This window comes from Scatophagus argus, chromosome 5 (genome assembly GCF_020382885.2).
Source record: "Scatophagus argus isolate fScaArg1 chromosome 5, fScaArg1.pri, whole genome shotgun sequence".
NCBI classification, from domain to species: Eukaryota; Metazoa; Chordata; class Actinopteri; family Scatophagidae; genus Scatophagus; species Scatophagus argus.
In genome coordinates, this window is record NC_058497.1 from 16,531,303 (window position 1) to 16,556,578 (window position 25,276).

General features: G+C 42.7%; 1 protein-coding gene across 1 annotated transcript; it reads left to right on the forward strand.

Annotated features, from left to right (window-relative positions):
• The first annotated feature begins 2,626 nt into the window (after positions 1 to 2,626).
• LOC124059338 (SH2B adapter protein 2) lies at positions 2,627 to 23,729 on the forward strand. Its single transcript, XM_046389246.1, is given in 10 exon segments — positions 2,627 to 2,856; positions 11,412 to 12,120; positions 12,122 to 12,379; positions 16,043 to 16,144; positions 16,306 to 16,397; positions 16,745 to 16,845; positions 16,941 to 17,102; positions 17,218 to 17,420; positions 18,274 to 18,448; positions 19,970 to 23,729. Coding segments are annotated over 9 exon segments (2,106 nt in total). The 5' UTR covers positions 2,627 to 2,856; positions 11,412 to 11,442; the 3' UTR covers positions 20,305 to 23,729.
• The last annotated feature ends 1,547 nt before the right edge of the window (positions 23,730 to 25,276 follow it).

Sequence of the window (25,276 nt, forward strand, 5' to 3'; positions counted from 1 at the left end):
TGAAAGTTAGTAACAGGAAATAGTTGTTGTAAATTATTTATCAGTATTGCACCAGGCTGTGGTATAATCTCCTTCAAGAGGCTTCAGTGTAACTGTCTGCACTAGAGTACAGTCACACAAATCAGCTAAAATCTTCAGACGATCTGTTTTACCTTAAAATATTTGTTAATCCCCGAGCTGCTTCCTTAAAGACGCTTGAGTCTAGCAGAGGGCATTAAACAACTGGCAACATTTCAATCACATGCTTTTGTATAATCATTCTCCTACTGCTAATCATTAGGTGGATCGGTTAGAGCTGCTTAGACAGCTGAGAAAAGAGTTCGCTAAAGAAGATCACGCAGTCTTCCAGCTCTGATGAAAAACAGTCAAGCAGTTTACGAGGCAACGCTCAGACCAAATGCTGACCTTCCAGGGCGGCTTGTCCTCTCCTGCTGCCACCTGTCTGTAGCCTGACCAGGTTATTATTTTAGCCCTCAGCCCCACCATGAAGCCACAGGGTCAGTCCTCTCAAAGAGGATTAGTAGTGAAGGTATGCTGGAGACACTCACAGAGTTGTAAACACCACTAAGCCACGACAACAGCCTCATTTTGCAAAACAACATGTATGTAACAGCACCAACCTTATAATAGAAATATTAACAAAAGAAAAAATGAGTTAAAATTCAGTCATTGAGTGCGAGTGTGCATACTTAAAAAAATGTCAGGATAAGTACAATAAAGTTCAGAATGAAAGCACAACTAAAATTAAACAAATTCTATGATGATTTGAAATATATATATACAGTATATATATATATATGTAAGCGATGGACATTGTTCTTCAAAACAGAGCGCATACAGCTCCAGAACTAGATTCATGTTATCAGAGTGAGTATCCCAGCTCTTCAGTTGAGCGATGGAAAAAGGAAATGAGTCATCTGAAAGCCACTTCTGCATGGCGGACTCTGACTTATAAGGACAACAGGAAATGAATGTCAGGACATTTCGGTCAGGTATGAGCCCGGCCCTGGTGTCCGTGTGGGGTTTTCTTTGGATCACTGTGGTGAAGGAGGCACACAGGATGAAACTGTGAAGACTAAAAACATGTAATGTCTTAAACAAATGGTGGACAATGTGTGTAGTTTGAGTGCATATTAAGTAGTTGGAGAGTGGAGCGTTTTTATGTGCTTGCACAACTCCACGGTTAAGTCAGCTTGGCTGAAAGTTTTGATCTACATTGATAATTGATTTACATTAATCTCATCAACAGCATGGCACACAAAGGAGGAAAAGCAAACTGTTCCTTCGTGTGTGTGTGTGTGTGTGTGTGTGTGAGAGAGAGAGAGAGAGAGAGAGAGAGAGAGAGAGAGAGAGAGAGTCAGGCCTTCTGAAAGAACAATGTTAGAGAGAAAACACACGAGGAGGCTGACTAGTTCATTCATTCAGTCAAGACTGCTTTGTGTGTGTGTGTGTGTGCTTGGACCAGCTGCTCACCACACTTCAATGTATGTGGTCCTGTTAGTGTGTGTGTGACCCCAAACCCCAGTGAAAAGAGACCAGTTTGAGTTTCAAGTCAAATGTTTTCTTTCATACATTTATTCATTCATTAATATAAACACTCCATAAACTCTTTCTCTCTCTCTCTCTCTACAACTCTCTCTCTCTCTCTCTCTCTCTCTCTCTCTCACACACACACACACACACACACACACACGAACAGAGTTGTGTTGTCAGTGGCGAGTTATGACAACAATAAAAGTGGGTGGCTCCTTTAAGGACAGTCGTTGGTGGCTGTTAAATAGATCAGTGAAACACACACACACACACACCAGTGAAGGAAACCGGGGTCAATTCAGCTAGAAACACACAGGATATGCCAATATTTGAGTGTACCTTCAAAATAAGAGCCTGCAGAGCCGCTTTAGAAGTGACTCAAGTTTTAAGCAAAGTGTTAAATGTTAAGTGTTAAATGTTGTGTTTATTTGTGAAGTGTTTTTCCCCCTGGTGTCTTAATCTGTGCTGAATGGAGGTTCTGTAGATTCTTAGTTTTTAGGAACCAAGTGTTTTTTCATCTTGACCACAATGCATTTTCAGTTCACTAACTATCCGCATGAGCTTGAGTAACAACACCATCCCTGAAATGAAACTGGAACGTGAAAATCTCCAACATTCAGTCAACGCAATTTCCCCACATTTCTGCTCTGTCCAGCAATTCAGAAAAAATGAGACAGAAACTATAATGAGATGACATTTCAGCCAAAGGGCAACCAGGTTTTGAGTCAGCTTGCCGTCATTTGATTAAACCATATAAAAAAATGCTAAAGTTTTACTAATTACTATTATTACCAATTACTAATACTAATTCATTCAGTACCTTTCTACAGGACAGCCTTTGGCGTTTGTTAGGTTTAAATCGGCAAATCGTCTTCATTTCGTTGGACGCTTCCTAGTAATTATGTAGTAAGGTGAATTAATGGGGGGAAAATACAGAATCTTTAAATGAAAATCAGCAAGCTAAACTGGTTGAACTCTCTCAGAATATTGTCTCTATTTCCTCTACCTAGGCCTCTACCAGGCCTCCTATTTGCTCCTCGGCACCTTGAGGCTTTATTCTGAAAGTTTTGGGCGGAAGTAGCGTTACATTCCGTTTCTTTCCGACTTGCCAGCGGTCTGTGGAGAGCGGAGTCGAAGGTACAGCAGCACAGTGCGTCGAGCGGAGAGATGGAGGGAGAGCTGGCCGGCGGTGAGCGCGTTTAAACCGGGAGAGGAGGACATCGGATGACGAGGGAATAAACCATGTTTGATCCTGAATAAACAACATCTCCTCTGCCAAACCGGAGACACCAACCAGCGTCATGAAACCAGTCCTGCATTGAGGTGAGAGCCGCCGGTGCTGCGTTTTTATTTCTTATTTAGCGCCTCTGGGCCATCCTGACGCGTTTGATTGAGCATCTTGCAGGAGCTTTTCATGTGCTGCTGGTGTCATCAGGAGAGCAACAACAAAAGCTCCAGGTGCTGAGGAGGAGGAGGAGGAGGAGGAGGAGGGAGAGGAGGATGCTGTGTTATGGTGTTAAACCCCCAATCATGTCCACACTCAGCCTCCGTGATGAATCCTGCGTTAGGAATCGTCTTTTCTGATAGTGGAGAGCCAGTGCTGGTGGCAGTGGCTCGTTTTTGGGTGTTGAGCGCTGAGATTGTGGAGGATGAGGCTTCCTGGGCTTGAGGAGTGTCGCGGTGTAAAAGGGGCTTTTCCGATAATCTGTTTAATAGCCTTGAGGGTGTTAAGTCTGGTCAGGCACAGGACGGCTCAGGGGCCTGATGTGATGTGATGTGATATGATGTGATGTGTGGGCCGGCTCGAGATGATCCAGAGTCAGTGTACCGACTCGTGACTCGGCACGCAGGCTCCCATTCATCTCCTGCTTTCTGGACCCGGAGCTGTCAGCCATTCAGCAGGAGGCTGCTGCCGATGCCCATTCATGAAGTCCATTACGCAGCATGCACAACGGTCCACTGTTGGCTTTAAATAGGCTCTCTGGGCCTGCAGTAGGCCTGTTTTAGGCCTGTTATTGACTTTCTCTCATGTATCTTTTTATAGGCTACAGTCAGTTAATGCGAAGCCTTATGAGCCTGATTTTAACAGGATACAGTCTGCTAATACTCTGATAATACACATACGGCATGCAGGCACTGTGCTGTGATTTTGTGGTGACTTAATCAATGGAAATGGCTTGTTATATACATATATAAACTCTCTCTTTCTTTCAGAAATTTTGTTTTGTTGTAATATCCATTTAGAGACAATTTTTTTTTACAAAAATACAATAAATGTTTCACGTAAAGTCAACATTTTCAGAGCTGACCCTGAGCTCATACAGTCCACCCAGGCTACATATATTTGATATGGGGTGGACAGAATAATAAGAACGCCCTACAGTATCATGCAATCCAATAAATCACTGCAACATGTGTTGGATTTTAAATAGATAGATGGATAGATAGATACTTTATTGATCCCGAGGGAAATTCAAGATGTTTATGTCACCATAATAGTCTGATAAACCTCCCGTGGGCCCACATTATGTTATTTTCTAATGTCTGTGAGACCTAATCGAAGGCAGGGATTTACTATGTAGTATTTATTTTCTTACTGTATAACTAAAGTCTATACACATCTCATAGGGATGTTGTTTTGTTGTGATATTCAAGCAAAATCCCTCTAAAATCTTATTGTACAAAAATACTAAACTAAGTAAAACATAAGCTCTTCACAGCTCGCCCAAGCTAAGCCGTGTTACACCATTCAGGACAGACTATATGTTCAGCAAAGGAGTGGACAATATAACAACAACATGTTATAATATCATGCAGTCCAGAGCAACATCATCACAGAAAGGCTTTTCCTACAGTCAAATCATCACCTGTCTGACGGGGTCTCAGCAAATACAAAACAGTATATACTGTCCATTACAGAGTACTCCCTCAAGGAGACAATTAGTCAGTTCATCTGTCAGTGAACAAAAAGAAAATTAGAAAGAAAATTACATTTTTGCTGCCTTTTGATGTTTTATATCCAGTAATGCAAACACCAAATATGTTTGGGTTTGGGCTGATGTCACCAAATCAAACAATAATAATCCTAAAATAATCCTGAATCGATAGTGAAAAAGCTACACATTTCCATTCAGTCCAGAATACTTTATTCATCCGTCGTGCGGCATTTGGGGCACAAACAGTTAAGTCACTCTTAAAAACAAATTACAAAGTACAAAGTGTGATAATGTGAGAAAATACATAAGCGTTATTGGCAATGACCGATCCATAGCTGACTAACGAAATACATCACGGTGAAGACGTGAGAAAGTCACGTTACATGGAACCTCACATGTTGTCCACTCTCATCGGTGTGATTATCAGCTTCACCCTGTGGCGTCGCATTAAAAAAATACATAAATAAATAAATAAGAAAAAGGAAAACGTTTATTCCAGGCGCTGACACGCTTGATGCTCGCACAGGTCGTACAGTGTTTTTTTTTTTCCTCTGCGAGAGGCCTGTGGTCATCTGTGAAATTAGTTAGACCTGGTGGGTGAGAGACAGGAAATGGAAGTCAGTGGCAGAATGTGCGTCTCCCACGCGCTCCGTCCTTTATCACTGACTGCCATATGGATGCCTGAGCTCACTCAATATTTACATTGTCACTGCTTGCCAGAGAAACCACGGGAGAGAGAGGGAGAGAGAGAGAGAGAGAGAGAGGGAGAGAGAGAGGGAGAGAGAGAGAGAGAGAGAGAGAGAGAGAGAGCCTGCTGGCAGAGGACTATCTAATTAATGTGTTTAATATCTGTGCGATAAGACTCTGCTGCCTGCGTCGTTAAAAACAATGAAAATAGAAAACAAGAGAGACTGGGGAGAACTGCAGTTTGTGTTCAGTTACAGTTTGGTGATGAGGGGCTCTACCGGTTCTGGCATCTGTCTGCACACACACACACACACACACACAGATAGCTTCTTCAAGCAGGTGGGTGTATCAGAGTCTGGATCAGCACTGCATATCTTTCATAAAGTCTGTCTGACAGTGAACGTAGACGGTCTCCCCTCTGGTGGTCCTGTGTTGCATCGATACAAACTCTCCAGATAGCGTTCGGTCGCATCAGGGAGTGGCGAGGTTATCAGGGGTCACGCCAAAGGTTACTGACCTGGCTGCTCTGAAGTGGACAGATCTAAAAGTTTGTTTGTTGCTGCTGACGCCGACTTATGCTCTTTCTCCTACCGCAGCGTCTGAACCCTCATCTTAACCTCACCATGTACGATCCCTCCCTCCTGGGATTTTTATCTTGTGTCTACATCTCTGATTTAACTTTCACTTCCACCAACCTTTCCTTTTGTTCAGTCTTAAAGCTGGTTTATGTAGTCTTCACACACACACACACACACACACGCAGGATGCCTGCGATAATAATCTGTCTTTTAACTTCTGTAGGTGAGTAGGTTTCAGTGTTCTTCAATAACTGGATATTTCTGCCAGTCCTGGTGATTTATGTCACATGTTAAATGTCAGTAGATGTAATACTGGGTCAACTCTACACAGTACTCAGTGTTAGCGTCATTTTGTTTTTTGTTTTTTCCCACACAAACAATACTTTGGTTATTTTGATAGAATGTTAAACACTAAAAGCCAAAGTTGTACTGTTAAACTGTCTGGTTAGTTTTATAAAATTGTTAAAAACTGCAGTGGATACACACAGTATGACAATGTGTATAGTGACATGTGGGTTTAAAAAGAAATGTCTGAGCAACAGCTCAAAATTAGAATATATATAACTAACAGTGAATTTAGAGAAAAGTAATGTATACCTGTGAGATGTCGGAACTTCTTAATGACTTGGATTATTAATTGATTAGCAGAATTATTTTTCTGGCTATTGACTAATCGACTGTGTGAAAATAATTTTTAATATGTGTGAGCTGGCCATAAATACAGTCGGGTTGTTTTGTCCTTTTTTTTCTCTTCAGGGTGTGTGACAAACACAGCATGTTTTATGCCCTTAAATGTCCTCACTTCACATCTAACTGTTGCAATATTTACATCTTATATAAGAACACATAATTAATGGCTTCACGTAGCGTTGATGGTTGTGTGTGTGTGTGTGTGTATACAGCGCTGTACTGGACTGAGTGTGCTGTTAGCTGTGTGCTGTGCTGTGGAGCAGGCTAATCTTAGAAAACATGGCAAAACTCCCTGGGGTGGGAGCACAACATCACCAATCATCTTCATCAGCCAATCGCCGAGCGTCACACTGCTGCTCGAAGGAGCGTGTATGTTTGGATATAGGGGTTTGTTAAACTACATATATGCCGTGTTTATCTCTGTAAGTACACAGATGTATGTGTACACAGCTTTAAAAACACAAATGCTTGTACATCCGTTATGCTTGGCTACAATATTGTTTCCTCAGTAGCTCTACATTACTACCCCTCAACACCACAGTTTTAACCAGGCATATGTAGTTCTTGGCTCTGCACGGCTCTGTCCTGTGAGGGCTTCATGACGAGGACGTATCTTGTACAATGTGTTTTGCAGGCTGCAGCTGATAGCTTCTCCCCGCACAGTAATGTCTCTTTCCTCTCCTCCCCGGTCAGTTTACTGTTACAGACAGAACTCTGAGCCATCTGACAGAGATATCAGCCCTGCTCCCCTGGGCAGGGAAGCAGCAGGAGGGAGAGGAGGGGGCACAGCAGTGGTGAGATTTTTACAACAGATAAGGAGGAGATGGAGGGGAGGGGTGGTTTCCGAGGCCTGAAGGATGGAGGTGAACATTTTTAGATTCCTCTTGACTCCCTTCACTCAGAGAAGAAAAAAGACTGAGGGGAATTGTGGCGATGCGAGACTCGACATGGTGCCTCAGCTCCCCCTCGTCCAGCAGTGTGGCTCCTTTTCTTTATGCTCCCCTTGTCTCCTCCACCTCCACACACTCACTGATTGTTTTAGCAGCTGGCCTATGGAGCAAAAACATGCCCCCTTCAGTGGGGGGAGAAAGTCCTCTGATCCTTTATTTAACTAAAAATAACAATGCAGTGCTGCAATGCTTAGCTAAAAGTGAACGTACACAAGTATTACGATAAGTAATGTAGTTAAAGTTATAGTTATAATTCTTTCAGAGCTTTATAATGAGTTTCAGCTTGTTGTCTGGCTGCAAATTTACCCGCTTTGTTTCACTCTCATAGCTCATGTTTTCAGTGAAGAAAGCGTTAAAAATCCTGTGTACACTATACCTGTAGAGCGCCAAACATAGAGGTTAGGTATTGGTTGGTGACCATGATGCATTTAGTAGCCAAAGTGCCAGTTAATTCCCTCAGGAGATGGTGGAGACCAAAACCAGAGCCGAAATACGTCGTGAATATTGGGCTGAAATCCACCAGGTGAACACAAGCACGACTCAGAGTGGATGACAATGTTGCTAACAAGTCATTAGAGTAACCCAAGACCAAGCTGAAGAGCAGCACCGTGCTGCCCTCTCTGGTTGAAGGTTTCAATCCTATTTTACCTCTGACCGCAGTCAGCATCTATACAGTAGGTGACCCAGTCCAGTGATCTGCAATCAAGAGAATCACGAGACGAAGCTGAGGGGTCAAGAAACGATTAAGAAAAATAAATTCTGCTACACACATTTCTTTTCATGTTTTGTTGCTTGAGTAGTTTTAGTTTGTTGGGAATGATGAGAAGTTGAGTGGAACTGCTAACAACTTCTGAAATATGACAAAAGGCTCCAACCAAACCCTGTCAGGGTTCACAAGCCAAATAAGGAAAAAAAACACTACTGGTTTAATTTTAAGAAATGTGTTTATCAGTTTTAAAAACATATCAGCATATCAGTGTGTAGATAATGGTATAACATTTCTGTAAAATGCAGTCAAGTAGAAGTAAAATGGAAATACTCAAATAAAGTCATCATCGATTGTACTTAAGTACAGTATTTTAGTAAATATGTTCTTTTTCCATCGCTTTACTTTCAACCAGTCATTTTTACTTTGCAGTATGTAGTCTGCTTCATTCTGCTGAGCCTCAGAAAACCTTTATGCTGTCCACTTCCTCCAGCGTCTCATGGCTTAAGTTTCATGCTGACTCGGTGTGTGTGTGTGTGTGTGTGTGTGTGTGTGTGTGGATGATGCATATTGTCAGTTCAGTTAGAATCCCTGAGAGAGGCACCTCCCCATCTTTGCGGAAGGGCAGAAGTTTGAGAAATGCACCTCATCTTGTATTATTGTTTTTCTGCTGAATGAGTGGAAAGCTGGCCCAGTGCAGATTTTTAAATAGCTGAATGGGTATTGACTTCCTCACAGCCAGCAGCACACACACACACACACACACACACACACACACACAGATAATTATTACAACAACACTCAGTGATTAGCTTCCCAATCTTATGTGGCTTTAGGGAATGAATAAATGGATGTTTGGATGAATGAAGTGAGAGACTGATGAATGAAAGTCAAAAGTGATTTTACTTTTATTTCCATAGATTTGAACCACTAAAGCACTCCTGTGGTCTGAAGTAGTGTTGTTTCATTCATTCAGTAACCTGAAGGGGGCTGAGGTCTGATCAACTCCATTCAGGCTCGATTGTTCAGCCTTGGTAGCCTTCAAGTTGGTGGATTTGTTCAAATCCTCCTTATCCTTATCCTCCTTATGGTACCCAGAAAAGGAAAAAAATGATCAGTTTGTGTTCTTGTTTCACTTATTTAATAAGTTAATATCATATAATATATTTAGCCTCCTTCCCTCATGTAGAGGGCTGCAAACATGTTTGGCTTACTGGATTTAGTCAGCTGGAAGTTTGAAGAAGATGATAAAGAAAACATTTATGAGGTTGTTCAGACCCTGAGGCTGAGGTTTTCTGAACATGTGCAATATCATCAATGTATCAATATGTATCAATATCACGAAACAGCAAGGTAATGTGTAAAATATGTCTGAGTAGTTGTGTTTAACAGCCAACACCTAAAATATAGATATCTTCAAAAGTCCTGCAGGCATTCAGCTTATAGGAACATTTGGACTTTTACCTTTCTTCGCTTCCATAGTGATTCAGCCCAGACAGCAGAAGAGACAACAACAATAACACAGTGTTCAGCCAGCCCAATGAGAAAAATGTTGTGCTTAATAATAATTAACAGCTTAATTTGAGACCTTGATCACCCACTTCTGCACACTCTGTGATGTAAAGGAGTGAAATCAGCTGAATGGCCACAGTATTGACACTTCCTTTGGGACATCCACACAGATAAGAGCGCCATTTCCTTTGCTGTTCTTTTTTTCATTATTTCTCTTTAATCCCACACGTTCCTTTACTTTCTACTGTCTCTCTTAATCACAGCATTCCTCTGAAATTCTGAGACCGGGTCTCAGCATCCAAGAGTTTCTCTCTGTCGACGCGATGAGCTGAGAGATGATCTCTGGGATTGAGAGCTGGGACTCCTGTGTACTTTGCCTTATCACATCCTCTCTCTGATCTGGCATATTGTTTGTCTCAGATCTGTGGGAGAGGAAGAGAGAGAGATTGGCTTGTAGTTGAATGTGTGTGTCAGACCTAATTCCAGTGGAGAGTTTTTTCGCTCTAATCCATTTTGAAAAGACATCCCACACTGATGCTTTTGAAAATGACAATAAAGATACTTGCAGGAGGAACTCCAGCAAACTCGGCAGCGCAAGTGCTCGCACGTATACGTGATTTGGTTTAAGAGAGCAATTTCAGAAAGCAAACACTGAGCACATACTGTGAGTGAACTGCCAAGAGAAACCCAGAAGCTCGGAGAATAAGCTTCCACAGATTGGGGATTGTTGGCCATCCCTCTGTGTGTGTGTGTGTGTGTGTGTGTGTGTGTGTGTGTGTGTGTGTCTGTGTCACCCAGCCTGCTCACTCAAATGATACCTTTTTATCTGCATGATGTGAAGACAATAATAATCAAACCAACATGTGTTTGATTGTGTGATGTTATTCACTGATGCTGTGTTAGTCACTGATGTGCTGAGGCAAAGACAGATGGGGGGGGGTGAAAACAGGCTTTGGATGTTGCTACTGACACAACAGTGTATGACTGTGTGTTAGATCCCCACTGCAGACCAGAGAGAGAAAAGAGTTTTTATCAGTGATGTGATGTGGTTTGGCACTTGATCGAGCCAGAGGCAGCGCTGAGGAATGAGTCACACAAACACGCATGTTGAGTGTGTGAGAGCAACTGTGGCTTTAAAAAAATAGTCATTATGTAGAAAGACGACAGTGAGAGGAGAGGAGCTATGAGATCGACGTGTGTTGAATCCCGGTCGCTCTGGCAGAACATACTTCTAGATAATTCAGATAATCTGAGTGCTTGTCAGAAACCTTCAGATGGGGGCCGATGGTGACATGGATGATTCCTTTTCCAATGGTTGTCAATTTGAATCTGACAAGTTGGTTTCGAATCTTGAGTGACGTTCCAGTGCTGCGCATCAAAGTGTATAAACTCACAGGGTGTTGTTTGTGCTCGTTTTAGGGCCAATAAGTAGATGTATCTGAAGTGTTTCATTATGTGTGGAGAAAATCCTTCAACATCTTTGGCTAAATAGCATCGTTTCTTTCCTGCGAATCCAAGCATTAGATTTCCTAAAACATATATTGTCATAAAGGATGAAAAAAGGCCTGTTTTCGTAGCTGAAAATGAAGATCATATAAATAATAACATGATAAAATCATCAAGAAAATTTTGAGAATTTTTTTTAATCGCAGACACAAGCTGGTTCGACAGCCAGCTTCATTCACACATCTTTTATTCCTTGCACCATCACACATGCAGGCTGTTGTACATCTGATCTGAAGCCAGGAGTTACACAAATACATGCTGTGATGTTTTCTATCATCCACACTGACACTCTGCTCTTCTTCCTGCTCTCCAGCCTCTCCTCGGTGGGTTGGCATGGCCCAGTGATGAACGGAGCGGTGGTGCCCGGTAGCCCGGAGCTCTCCTCCTCGTGCCCACTGCCTGACTGGCGAGAGTTCTGTGAGCTCCATGCTCGAGCCTCTGCTGCAGACTTTGCTGACAAGTTCCAGCGCTTCCTATCGGAGAACCCGTGCTATGACTCGCCTGGCGCCGATGTGAGCTTCTCACAGCACTTTGCCCATCACTTTGTGGAGTGTTTCTCTGCAGCACTGACGCAGGCTCGGGAGAACCAAGCGTCTTCACCGGGGGAGGACGGCTCCAACGCAGCGCCAAAGTACAGCATTGTCCCTTTCCTGGGAATCCAGGGCTGTCCACTCTCCTACGGTCACGACCTTTACCAGAGACGCAAGGACGCCGGGGCTTCAAGTGAATCCTTGGACAGTATGGACAGTGGAGGGGGAGGCATAGATGGGGGAGGCGGTGGCACCACCGCCTCTCGAGGCCCCCAGCCGGCCCACAAGGTGTCTGCTCTGGGACAGTCTCGCAGCTCAGAGGACGTTTCAGTCAGTCACCCAAAGGCTCGCTTCAAGAAGGGCTTCTCGCTGAGGAACATGAGCCTGTGTGTGGTGGATGGAGTTAAGGAGATGTGGCACAGACGAGCCTCCCCTGAACCTGATGGTCCCTCTGGAGCCAGGAAGGCCAATGGGGGAGGAGGAGGGGGAGGAGGAGGAGGAGGAGGAGGGGGGGGGGGAGGCTGCAGTGGGTGAGAAGTGGTCCCAAAAACTGCGGCTTCCCAGGGGTTCCCAGGGCCACAAGGCTGAGATGCTGGAAATCCAGAGGGAGGGAGCGCTGAGGTACATGGTGGCTGATGACACTAACTGTATGGGCGCTGCACAGTGGCAGAAGTGCCGTCTGCTACTGAGGAAGACGAAGAGGGAGGAAGGAGGCGAGAAGTTCCTGCTGGAGTTCTATGTTCCACCCAAGGTACACAAAACACGCAGTTAGTCGGAAAACCTGGATCTAGTTCTAAAATGACTAGTTGAGTATTGGATGATTTGATCAACAAAACAAGGTGTGATTCAGGAAAATCTGCATTATTTCTGTTTTGATTGATGTGTAGAGTCCACGTCTTTATCCAGATCGCAAATCTGTCTCAAGCCACTCTTTTTCCAGTTACGGTGAGAAATTAATGTCATGAAACGGCTGTTTGAAAGAGCATTTCAAAATCTTTCAGATAAGTTGATAGATTGAAATAATGATCAACAAATTATTAATTCAGGAACATAATCATTTGTTGCAGCCCTTCCTGAGTGCCAGATGTAAATTCAGCCTGATGATCCATTCATGGTCACCCTGAGTGGCACAGCCTGATGTCACAAGCCACATGCACACTTCACATTTGTCGATATGGGATTTCCAGATCATCCCCCTTGACCTTAAGAAAGCCACGAGGCTGTGCAGCTGAGTGTAAATCTGCTGCTGTCCTTTGATCATGGCTGGTGGGAATGTGGGGATAAGGCCTCAAAGAGGGGGAGGGGGGTAAGGACAGGTGTGAGACAGGCATGAGGGGGGTGAAGGAGCTGGAAGACAGAACAGGAGACTGAGACAGGGGGGTTACATTGATTTCTGTAAATGTGAGCAGATCACAAAGATTCCCTTTCATGTGCAAAAAATAAATATTGATCGGTTCTTCGTCTTTGGCAAACTGTGCGCTATGACAAACTGAAAACAGGAACCCAACTAATTCTGTGAGTCGTTCAAAAACTTGGTGAGAACCACGAGGGGTGACATGCGAAATTAAACTCAATAGTGGTGGCCCATTCCTTTTAAGTTCACGTGTGAAAAACTGTCGTCAGCCACGGACTAAGCTGAGGCTCAGAGAGACTTCAGAGCGGCTGTGAAGTGACACATTAATTAAACATACACATCTCAACACGCCTGCCCTGCAGACACTCTGAGTTGTTTTATCACTGCCGTTCTATTCAGGTCTTACAAATCATAACGCTGCAGAGTCAACGGTGTCGGAGAGATATACTGACTCATAAAATCTCACTCCTGGCTGACTGGCTCTGGCTCCATCCCTGTCAGGGCCATCAGTCTGCCGGGAGGCCTGTGTGGCAGATGTGGCACACTGCAGCACGCTAACTGCCTGCGTTGTGACACAGCAGCAGGTTTGGAGACAACACACATTCCTGATTCACATAAAATGCAATAAATAGAAAGTAAGAATAATACAATCATGGAACTGATTGAAAAAAACTTTTTTTTATTGGCTATTTCTGCTGTTTGCTGGAGCAGTATTCTTATTTTCTGGAATAACTGTTCCCTCAAAGTGCTAAGATAGCAGGCAAATGTTTTGTGTCAGAGCCTGCAGTCTTCATAACAATGTTGCATGTCTACAACAACCAAAGAGTTGAGCTTTTTGAGGGACAAAAGGGAAATTTTGTGCAATTTTTTGTTGCACAATATATCTTCTTCAAACTGATTAGAAGTCACATCATGACTCAGAAATAAATCTCTTATTTTACATTTTTGTCACTTACTTACTAGTGGTATTTAACCATGGAGAGTTTTTGTTTTGTTTTGTCCAGGTTTTAGATTTCTGAGATTTCTACCTTGGTTGAATTGATTAAATTAACTGATTAATTAATATCTTGTGTTAACAATAGATCAAATATTATGTGTAACATGAGAGGGGTCACTTGTACCCCCTCACTGTGGAGTTTCCCTCAGCTCTAAACTTCATTATGTCTTTTAGCTCATTGGTTTCATGTCCCCCGGGTTGACTGGTTCACTTCATTCTCGCAACTCCCATCAGCACTGTTTTCAAACACAGCAGGCGATAATAAAAGCTGCAGCTCAAAAGGCTACCTGCTCAGCACCAAATGGCAGATGCACAAAGTTAGCGACTACCTAGTGAATATATCGAAGCGTTTCTCTCAGGAATAAGTGAGGACCAACACGGAAGTGAAGTGAATGTTGATTTGTGTTCATCAAGGGACAAGAAAACATGACTTCAACAAACATGGCAAAATAAAAGCAAAACAATCTTTTCTTTTTTATTTGGTCTCATATAAACACGAAAGAGCAGAGATATGATTGTGGTGTTATTTGGGACTGAACACACTAACTACGCTCTTATTTCCTGGACGAGCTGTGTGGATGCAGTGCAAATGGTCATGTGAAACCCCGGTTTCCACCAACAGACAGTAAATGGTGCTCTCCACCGTGAAGAGGTACAGGAAATAGTCAAATTATTTAATACAGGAAGTGGTTTTTGACATCTGATCCAAAGACAGAAGTTGTGGGTGTGGATGGCAACCAGCTGCACAGGCAGATCGAGATGAGAACAGTGTTACTCCAGACAGATCAGCTGATAAGTCTCTGCCAGACCATCAGTCAGCCTCCTTCTTGCTCTGCCTCTTTTGACACACACACAAATAAATAACACAAACACACACACATACTCAGAACTCACTGCCTCAAACACACTCACTGGATCTGTTGAGATTATCGTCTGGATCTGACTCTCTGCAGGGGGCAAACGGGGGCCAGCATGTTTTCTGTGCTCACCCTCTTGTGAGCTCTTCCTGTTTTATGTTTGTTAAAGTCAGTCAGCAGAAATAATTGGGAATAAACGCAGTGTGACATAAGAGACTGCATAATAACAGACCTGCGGAGACATGTTTTGCAGATGGTGCAAGCTTTTATGAACTCTCCCTTACACTGATGATGGCATTATTTTATCTGAAAGATTATTTAATCTCAGGAGACTTGGTGTGCGCTTCAGTACTGAAAGGGCTTTACCAATAAGTCAGACTGTATGTTACACCATAATTAGTGTGTGTGTGAAGGAGAAGTTTTAGGGCTGGGAGAAGTTGGGCGTATTTCACACTAAACACAGAGGGCCAAGAGGTTCCATTTACTGTGAACCTGCATCAGTAATTTAAACATCTGTGTCGGGTTTTTTCGTCACAAAATATAAAGTTCTACTTTTAAAAGTGTTGCAGTTCCCTCCTACAGGATGTGCTGATGAATTTAATTTCACTTTGGACAGTGCATCATTGCTTATTGTGGTTCTTGGTGAGATTACACTGTTGCAAAACTCTGGTACCACCCAGGCAGTGATGCATTTTATGTTTTCTAAGTGATAAAAATAATATTGCTACCGCTTTACACGTGTTTCTCAATCTTCTGTCATATGTAAGCACAGGCAGTGCTTTCCTTAAAAATGTGATTTAAAATCTCGAGTTTCTCTTGATAACATTAACATCTCCCCTGTGAAATAGCGAAAACTATAAGATATGTTTGGAGAGCCGTTCATATAAAGAAATGTCTACTTGTGACGTTTCACCACAGTCCGAGTTGTTCAAACAGCTCACACAGACAGAGTTTTGGACTTCTGAAAAAAAAAATTCTTAGAGGAATTCAAGGTAAAACTATACAGTGAAAACAATTTTATTCATTCTTACAGCCACATAGATTCATCATATGACCTTCCCAACCCTCAGGTTGAGGCCCACAACCGACTGCAGTTACAAATGCTGACTTTATCTCTTGATTGCATATCACTAGTAAAAACCTTAGTTTTTACAGTTTAATGAAATGTGATCTTTTATGCTGTGTTTGTTTGCATGTTCACTCCAGTCCTCAAAGCCTAAAGTGAGCATCCCTCTGTCGGCTATCGTGGAGGTGAGGACCACCATGCCGCTGGAGATGCCTGACAAGGACAACACTTTTGTTCTTAAGGTAGGAGCCCCGATCATGGACACTCTTCCCACAGTTTTAGATGTAAATGTTGCACAAAAACAGATTGTGGGAAAATAAGCCTGTTTTCTCTGTTCTGTACCCTGATGTGGTCCTCTGAACAGAGCTCAGTGTGTGATCGCAGTGTTTGGCTGCTTCCACAGGTGGAAAATGGGGGAGAGTACATCCTGGAAACCATCGACTCGCTACAGAAAAACTCCTGGGTTGCTGACATTCAGGACTGCATAGACCCTGGGTAAACCACCGGATAAATATTTGCTGTTGCCTGAAGACGGAGGAAAGAGAGGGATGGAGGGTGGAGGGGTAGGAGGGCTAACACACACAGTCATTAATCATCAAATTAGTGGAGTTTTTGACAGGTTGCGTTAACACAAACATGGGCAGAGCTTGGACCACTGACATTCCTCCTCAGTTTCCTGAGTTAGTGGATGCTTGTCTGCGCAGCTCAGGACGTAAACAGAAAGATTATTTGTGTCCATGTTTGTAGGATGTGTATGTGTGTTAGGACTTGGGGATGTTTGTTTGCACATGCGTGTGTGTATACGTTCTTGCGGTTCTCCTGACCTGCCCGCTTGTGTACAGTGACAGCGGCGATGACATCGAGCTGGCGTCGTGTCCTCATGGTCAGGCCTCCAAAGACTGCTCCATGGTGGCCTCTTGCAGCTGTGAGCTGCTGTCTGAGGGTGAGCAGAGATCCACCCACCGTTACATAACATTCAAATATTTTTCATTCTTTTCAAATCAATGCATGAAAAAATGTTTAAAAAAATGTCTCTAGGTGTGTATCGTGCTCCAGAAAGGTCGTGTCCTACAGCAGCGGAGCATTACAGCGCCCCCTCAGTCCGTTGCAGGGAACCCCCCTTCACTCAGCACCCATCCCACATGCCTTTAGAGCGCTTCCTCCAGTCCCCAGAGGCCCAGGGCTCCAACTCTTCTGGCAGTAATTATTCAGACTTTGTCTTTTCTGTCTAGACACTCAATATCAAAGCACATAGCAAATATTATAGACAGAGACAAAAAACAAAACCTCACTGACTTGTTTTGACTTTGCTCAGGTGGCAGTGAAGGAACGAAGGAGTCAGATGGCGATGCCAGCCTGGCAGGCTACCCATGGTTCCACGGTACACTGTCCCGCGTGCGTGCGGCTCAGTTGGTGCTTGCGGGAGGGACCAGGAGCCACGGGCTCTTTGTGATTCGTCAGAGCGAGACGCGGCCTGGCGAGTACGTCCTCACCTTCAACTTTCAGGGCAAAGCTAAGGTGAGACGACTGGAGGGAGGAGAATCAGCGTCATGTTATGTGACTGAATTTTAGACTGCCTCTAAGTGAACTCCAAGAGAGGGTGTGTGTTGTGTATGTGTACATTATCGTCATTTCTACGATTTGTTTTGATAGTTTTGTTTAGTTTACATCTTGAGTTTAGTTTAGAAAATGTTGAAGAGTAAAACCTGTGTCTTCAAATCACATGTTTTGTTTGACCGACAGTAAAAAACAAAACAACACATGTATTGAATTTAAAGTGATATGAAATGGAGGAAAAGAGGAGGAAATTCTGACATTTGAGAAGCTGGAGTGAAAAAAAGTTTTATACTTATGCTTTAAGATAAGATAAAACAATTAATCAGTTATCAATATTGTCCCTAATTGGTCTTATGTTCTTTAAATAATGAATGAACTTCCTACATTAGAATCTCAGCTACAGCAGCTCACAGCAGACCAAGTTGTTCAGGTCCTGGAAAAGTTGAAGTAACGTCAACCTTTTGTGTGCACTTATGCAACACGATCCCCACACATCACATCCTGGCAGCCGGCAGTGTTGAGGAAGTGTCATCTTCCGCCTCTTCCTCTTCCTCTGCTGTCACCCTTGGCATTCTGTCGCTTGGCTCCCACAGCGAGACGCCAAGCAGAAATGTCCTGACCTCTGTCTTGTTCTGTCTATTTCCAATGTTCGCTGTGTCTCACACTGCAATTCTCTGTCTTTCTGTGTTGTGTCGTGTTCTTTCCATACCCTCTCCCTCACCATCTACCTCTCTCTCCTCATTCCTCTGGACCTCTCTCCCCCACCACCACTGATTATTGTTCTCCCCCTCTTTCCGTTCCTTCTCCCTCCCAGCATTTGCGTTTGTCAGTGAATGAGAACGGGCAGTGCCACGTCCACCACTTGTGGTTCCACACCGTGTCGGACATGTTGAGACACTTCCACGCCCACCCCATCCCCCTCGAGTCTGGAGGCTCTGCTGACATCACACTGCGCTCCTATGTACAAGTGCAGCGAAACTCCACTGCAGGTACCAAACGCACAAATGCTCATGTTCTTCAAAATGGTCACAAGTGTAGATTTGAATGGAGAGGCCTCAACCTCTCTAATTAGGCACCTCTACCAGACAACACACGTATTTCAATTTAATATTTATTTATGGACTTCTAAGAACAAATATTGGACCTCTTCTCTCCCTGTACAGCAGTCATTGGCAAGAGACAAATAATTGTTTGATCTTGTTTTGATTGTGCCACGAGTTACAGATATGATATCTGACAATTTAAAGGATCATTTTCACCTCGCAGTCACAGTTTGTGGTAAAACTGTAAAACTAAGAACGTGAAAATACGTAAAAGACTACACACCCAACAAGTGCGTAAGTGATGTTATCTCTATTTACACCAATGGAAACCCATGACTGAAGCCGTGTAGAGCCCTCACACATGCTAGCTAGCTTAGCGACAAACTCTCTTTTCACATAGCTGCAGCTCTCGACATGTCCAGACTTGTGAATTTGTCTGATTGTGCCGAGGTGACGGCCACGTTGGTGGTGTGTTGTGAGAGATGAGAGGTGTAGTTCACTAAAACTTTCTTAACTTGCAAAATGATCTTTCAAACTGACATCAGATGTATAATTCAGGGCTCAATTCAATCATTGGGATCACGAAAATTATTTTTCTCTCACCACTAACTACTATGCAAATTTTTCTAAAATAATTCAGTAGACACAGGGGTTTGAACTGTAGTTTATGGTGGCCAATGCTGATGAAGGCAGATATTGTAACTGAGTCAGATCACTGACATTTTGGCGATGTTACACAAGGTGTGACATCGTTTATTAAGCGTTTATTTATCGTGTATCTAAAATCGGAATCTAAGATGTTCAAACTTTGGACTTGCACAGCTTGGAATAAATTTGTTGCCTGTTTGAAGGAAAGAATAATCAGAGGATAACGGAGGGCGACCACATACTTCCAGAAAGTTAGATGTGGTGATGGAAAGCATTGATTCGTCCTTAAACACAGAGGGAGCAGAACTAAAATTCACTGAACCTGCCCTCCTCTCCCTACACTCCTCCTGCCCTCCACTCTGCTGGCATGGGATGAATGCCCTCCTGTACAGGAGAGTGAGGGGGTGATTATACCGCAAGAGTTTTGCATTCAGGCCGAGACTCTGGCCCCAACCCACCCTGGTGGTCACAAAGAGGCCCTCTGTTTCCCCAAATGCTGGACCTACACACACTCATCCACTCACTCCCAAACACAAACTCGCACAGAGTGAGGGCTTGATTCAGGGTGTAAAAGGCTTTACTGATACACTGGTCAGGCGTGTCTTTGGCACCAGTGTTGTCGGTGTTATTGCTCACCAAGAGAAAAAACAATAAAGGAAGCCCACACTGCCTGTGTTTACATGCTGCGCTGAGAAGGAGCCTTTTGCCAGCAGCTCTCCAGCATAAAGCAACAAACGATTATCAGCAGTAAGAATTAATCAATATTATTAATCTTCTAATTAATCAAAATTTTTTTCTTCTTCCCGCAATCTGACACAGATGTGACTGTGCCTCCGGTCCTCACCCCACCCAGGGAGGCGGGCTGCCGGACAGATTCAGTCCAGCCAGCACTCCACCCTCCTGGGATCACAGCAAATGCAGGACCTCCCCCTGATGTCCCGCTATCCTCGAGCACCTCCTCTTCACCCACCGCTCTTCCCTCCCTCTCCCGCAGTGATCCAGGTACTGGAGGAGGAGTAGGAGGGGGGTTACAGAGCAGGAGCAACAGCTCTGAGCGCCTGCTGGAGGCCTCTAGTGGTACATCTGAGGACTATCACGATGCTGATGGGACTCGCAGGGCCCGAGCAGTGGAGAACCAGTACTCTTTCTACTAAATGACCCAGTGCAGTGTTCAGTCATGGATGTTCCAGATTGGAGATTGAGTTTCGGAAGGATGGAGGTGACGTGGGACAGTCTGTTAATGGTGAAAACGGTCCAAATCACTGGATCACCCATTGTTTTGTTTGTTTTTGCTTCAAGGCAATTTCCTGTTCCTCTGATTTGAAAGGGAAGGTGAGATCATGCCAAGCAACGTGTCCTTGCCGATAAATCCCTTTGCGGCTCTGCGGCTTTCTTTCAAACTCAGTTGTCGAGAACGTCAGGTGAAACAGAGAAATGGGGATACTGAAGTGTAGCAGGAGATGAGAATAAATGTAGAAAAAGTGGCGGTGAAAAAAGCGTAGGAGGGGAAAGCAAGAGGAAGTCATCCTCTGGAGTCATATGGCTTTGATTCACATCCTCTGACCACTTCCTGTTCATCCTTACCCACATTTCCCCGGGAGCAGAGCCTGTGTCACCACCCCACTGAAGAACTGAGAGTTTGAAAAGACCTTGAAGAAACAGTCCCTCCCCTCAGAGCTCCCATTAATGTTTGTAAAGCTGCTTTGAGTCTGTCCCGGATATCCTCACTGTCCCTACAGGGTTTCCCCACAAAGTCCTGCTCTAGGTCTCTGCTCTGTAATAACATCAGTACAGCGATCTTGGGTGTGTTAGTGTTAGCTCGGAGATGTTTTTCTTAAATGTGTACAGCCTAAGGGGTCTTAGTGCCTGACATTTTCCTTGGACTTGTCGCGAGGATGAGGATGGTATTGACATCTTGCATAATCACAAAAACTAAGTGCAGGTTATTACTTAACCATCGGTTTCTGCTCAAAGCATCCCGAACGTGCGCATCTCTGCATACCGAAATGGTTTTGTTATCACAGTATCATCGATGGCTGCAACATACAAACAGATGGTCATGTGTCGCGTCACTAATCGGTTTAAAAATGGTGAAATGGAAGATGAAGGACACGAGTTCAGCCTGTACGAATATGACAGGGTGGCTCCAATTTTGCTGTCATACTGGGTTATTTCTATGAGTGTGTGATGGTGTGTTAGAGTCCAAATATTTTTCAATGATCAGTGTGCTGCAGTAGTGTTTCTAAAAAATGGTTTTTGAGGTCCCTCCCTCTGGTGCTGGTTCTGTATTCAAGCTTATCATACCAATAACCTGTAGATTAGAGATGCTGTTAATATAGGAGTTCACTTTGAAGTAATGCCTTTAAGATATTATTATACCAAATCCAGCATTTACTGGGGGGACTGGGGACTTGTTTTTTAGAAAGGTGCCAGTATTGCCTACTGTTTGTGCAGCCTGGTGTGGACTGGAATGGTACAGGCACTAAGAAGATGGGTACTAGATGGCCATGCTTGAACAGAAAGATGTCATATTTGCCGCTTTACTTGACACAGAACTTCAGTTTTTTAAGTTAATAATCCAAAAGAAAGGTTAAATTTCACGCCACAAAATATTCATGTTACTCTGAAAATGTACATCATGGTCCTACACATTCATTATAATACAAAAAAAAAAATCAGTTAAAATATTTTATTAAAGGAGAAGTTAGACATTTCAGGAAATACATTTATTTGCTTCATTGCCAAGAGTTAAATGAGGAAATTCAAACCATGCAAAATGACACATAAAATTGGGGAACTATAATGCAAGCAGACTGAGCATAAAGACTGGAAACACGGGTAAACACCCCCGCCAAATGTCCACTAAAAAAGCTCAGGGAAGCAGCTGTGTTCTGCTCTTTAATGGAGACGGTGTGGTTAGTCTTACTTATAAACCAACCAGTGAAGTTAGTCTTCATCCTTGAAGTCTCCTGCACAGTGAATGAGCCAGTCCCAAATGGGGGCTAAAAGACACAGCCGGACCGGTTCGGCCCAAAGGTAAAAGCCTGCCTACATGCACCTCTACAGCTCTTATCTCGTTTGTTTAAGTACGAGGCAACCAGTGGGATCCATGAAGTTACTTTATCACTTAGATTTATGTGCAGAAAACAAATGACACACAACAAGCTCATTAGTCAACTTTGGGGATGTTAGTAGGCAGATTCTATTACCGGTACTTTCCAACAGGGCCAGGCCAGCAGTTTCCCCTGTTTCCTTCTTCTTTTTGCTAAGCTAACCCTTCACACTGGAATTAGTTGAACTGCAGCAAAGCTAGCCTATGGAGGAAACCTGTTTGGTAAATTAGAGCTACTTAAAAAAACAGAGTTCAAACTATTTTGTGAAAAACAATGATCAAATCAACAATTTATATGTCATACAAAATCATCATGAAACGCAATACGAGTCTTACTGAGTTTATCGCAAAAACAAACTGCCCACTAGCATAGCTATTTAAGTTTTATAAATTTAGATTCAAAACAAAAGAGTAGAGTCATGTAGTTCAAAAGAGAGCTGACGATCCAGATTCTTGAAACGCCCCTGAGAAGTATACCTGTCCTAAACCAGTTGCAAAGCACATTATACTTTTGCTGGAAACAAATCTGAACTTTGTGTCCAACTAGCAACGACAAACAGCATAAGAATAAATTATTTAACTTGCACATTTTTAGACTGTGATCTTACTTGTCGGTTCTGTGACATCTGACTTCTGCACCAACAATCGTTTTACTTGTCAGAGCGGAAACTCTTGGAATCTCTCAGCAAGAAAGAAGAGGGGTTGGGCCTGATCAAAAGAGTTTCAGTCACAGTAAATATAATGGTAAAATCAAAAAAAAAAATTCCAAAATGTAGTTGTAGCTTCCAAACACACTCAAAAAAATGTAAGTACTTGAATTACTATGCATATACTGTATGAACGTGGTTGATCTACCAGCAAGTCACTGCTAAATGTTGTCGCATGTTGTTCAACACTCCCCAAAGACACTGCATTTAAACTAGAGTGGCGTCAGGCTTCTCATCTCTCTGCAAAACAGTGGGTGATGTACTTCCCAAAAAAAAAAAAACCTTTCAAACATTTCTTTCAGGCACCGTATTTCAAACTTATGCAACACTTCTGTTCAGCTGGACTAAACATATCAAAAGTCAGTGTCTCTCTTTTCAAGGATGGTCATTTAGCTATACGAAGGTGAAATTTCACTTGAAGTCGAGGAGCAGATGGAGCAGTTCATGTGCCAATTTGAATCCTATTTTTGAAACGTATTTATTCCTCAGCCGGTGTAAATTACATTTTTCCTATCGAGTCATATTTATGTACAATTGATTGATTCTTCTCGATGAAAAATCCTCAAAAGTGGAACCTGTTTGTTGCAAAAGCCCATCTCACATATCACAGATTGTTCATGTCTCCCTTTTATTTTCTTAACACTTCTTAAAGCTAACTTTTCTGTTGTCTGACTGAGTTTTGAAGAGTCTGTGCAATTTTGTACAAAGTGATGTACTTGACATACTACTTTATATTTCTGTGAATAAAATGTGAACAAACTGCTGCACGTCCTCTGCAGTTATTCGCTTGGAAACGTCACAGTGTTGGGGTTCGGGCTGATATGTTTTGAGATTAAAGGCTCAGAACGTTCAAGAGCTTCGGCGTTACAAAACATAATCTGATAAAAGTATTAAAAGTGGGGATTGTCTCACCTTTATTCTTTCATCTGTTTTACACATGGGTTTCTTTTGTTTCATTTAATATTAAACAGTCAGTCTACATTCCATATATAGGCCCAAATACAAACACTCTTTGAGTTGGGGTACATTCAGTGTCTTTAAGGTGTTTGACTTGTTTTGACCACATCAGCCGGTTTAAAGACTGTTGACATAATGCCAGACATTTACCAGATTTAGTGCTTCAAATATGCAACATCTTCAGTGAAACTGGATAAAATAAACAGTCACACTGTCAGCAGAAGCGGCTCTCAGCAGGCGGAGACCTCCATGACATGCATTAATATCATCCCACAGAGTTTAAACCCACTGAGCCCGTCAGGCCTGCAGCGTTAACCCGGGGATGATTTTGATGCATGTAGACGCCCTCTAGAGGTGAGACCGTATAACGCTGCAGAAGAAAAGGTTTTATTACATTTTCTTAATATATTTAACCTACACACGATACACAATTCAACATGATGTGGCATCTTATTTTTACAGTACATAAACATATACACAGGTGTCAAAATGTGTATTCATTTCCTAATAAATCATCTTCAAAGTTCTATACTGAAAAATAATCTTGCACAATCTTACAGTGAGTGGCGGAAGGGAGAAGGATTGTGCAGTATTCAGCATAATATGTTCAAGTTTTCCCATCCTTGAGCAGTGCTAGGATGAACTGAATTAAGAGCTTAAGCTGCCAAAAAAATGTTTTGGCCACACACTTATCACTATTAACAAAGAGTCGATTAAAGTTGACTCAGAATCGTCAAAACTGGTTGAAGATTTTTCGATGCTACAAAGACTAAACCTGCAATGACATCTCTGCATCGGGTTTGCTCCAGCAAAGTCTGGGCCAGTAAGCACCATCTTTATAATAAATAACATTTTAGAAAGCCATTAAATGCTAATTATGATATCACCCAGAAACTGGGTGCTTTTGAAAGCTTTGAAAAAGCAACATGCTCAAACTGCTGCAGCAATAATTAATCCAACATCCCGCAATGTAGCTTAGAGATTTCCAGTTTCTAACTGACATTAAAGTTTTATGTTTTTAGTTGTCCTACATGAATACAGAAAATGAATGTGGTCAGTTTTCTTTCCTTACACAGCCTTCCTGCATAACGATTATTTTCATTGTCAATTAATCATTTTGTTTAATGAAAACTTCACAATTTCCCAGAGCCCAAACTGATGTTTTGACATTGATTTTTTTTTTTTGTCCAACCAACAGTGAAAAATCCAAACACTCTTCATATACTGTCAAAGAAAACAACAAATCCTTACATTTAAGAATCTGGAACAAGGAAGTGTTCAGTGACCAAAATAATTGGGACATTATGATTAATAAATGAATGATAGTATAGTAAGAATAGTTTCCAACTA